Below are 1,148 nucleotides of genomic sequence, written 5' to 3'. Positions count from 1 at the left end.
GGGGGGGTGACCTCAGATCTCCAAGGCCATTTTGGGGCTAATTGGGGTCATTTTGGGGTCTCCAGGGCAACCCCATCCCATAAAGGGCTCTGCAGGGATACGGGGTCAGGGTCTTTGGGGACACTTTGAGGGTTTTGGGGCTGCTTTTAGGGCCCGGGGGGGTGATGTTGGGGACCGCGGGGGATGACCTCAGATCCCCGAGGCCATTTTGGGGCCAATCAGGGCCATTTTGGGGTCCCCAGGGGCCTCCACATCCCAAATAGGGCTCTGTAGGGATACAGGATTGGGGTCCTTGGGGGCAGTTTCAGGCTTTTGGGGCTACTTTTAGGGCCCGGGGGGGTGACGTTGGGGACGGGGCAGGATGACCTCAGATCCCCGCGTCCATTTTGGGGCTAATCGGGGCCGTTTTGGGGTCTCCCCGCAGGCCTACGTGGTGCTGGGGCAGTTCCTGGTGCTGAAGAAGGACGAGGAGCTGTTCCGCGAGTGGCTGCGCGACGCCTGCGGGGCCAACGCCAAGCAGAGCCGCGACTGCTCGGGCTGCCTGCGGGAGTGGTGCGACGCCTTCCTCTGAAAAAAAACCCAAATCCCACCCAAAAAGACAGCCCCGCACCCCAAAAACACCCCCCCCGCACCCCAAAAGCCACCCCCGGCACCCCAAAAACCACCCCCAGGGGCATAAAATCGGCCCCCGGGGGCACGAAGCCACCGCTGTGCCCCAAATCTCGTCCCCGAATCCATCCCCAGGACCCCAAAAGCCACCCTTGGGACCCCCAAAACTACCCCCAGGACCCCCAAAACTACCCCCGAGACCCCAAAAGCCACCCCTGGGACCCCAAAAGTCACCCACGGGGTCCCCAAAACTACCCCCAGGACCCCAAAAACCACCCCCGGGAGCACGAAGCCACCGCTGTGCCCCAAATCTCGTCCCCAAATCCATCCCCAGGACCCCAAAAACCACCTCTGGGTCCCAAAATCTGCCCCTGGGACCCCAAAAGTCACCCCCGGGGTCCCCAAAACTACCCCCGAGACCCCGGAAGCCACCCCTGGGACCCCAAAAGCCACCCCTGGGGGCACAAATCGGCCCCCGGGACCCCAAAATCGCCCCCCGGGGGCACAAAGCCACCGCTGTGCCCCAAATCTGGTCCCCA

The 1,148-nt window shown here is 63.6% G+C and overlaps 1 protein-coding gene across 1 annotated transcript; it reads left to right on the top strand.

Annotated features, from left to right (window-relative positions):
• Nucleotides 1-361: 361 nt before the first annotated feature.
• Nucleotides 362-892, top strand: LOC118158989 (barrier-to-autointegration factor-like). Its single transcript, XM_035313641.1, has 2 exons — nucleotides 362-571; nucleotides 764-892. Exon 1 carries the CDS (start codon nucleotides 362-364, stop codon nucleotides 569-571), a length of 210 nt encoding a protein of 69 aa, XP_035169532.1. The 3' UTR covers nucleotides 764-892.
• Nucleotides 893-1,148: the final 256 nt, after the last annotated feature.

Source organism: Oxyura jamaicensis, unplaced genomic scaffold (assembly GCF_011077185.1).
Source record: "Oxyura jamaicensis isolate SHBP4307 breed ruddy duck unplaced genomic scaffold, BPBGC_Ojam_1.0 oxyUn_random_OJ63514, whole genome shotgun sequence".
Lineage (NCBI taxonomy): Eukaryota > Metazoa > Chordata > Aves > Anseriformes > Anatidae > Oxyura > Oxyura jamaicensis.
This window is presented reverse-complemented; position numbering and strand designations above follow the sequence as displayed.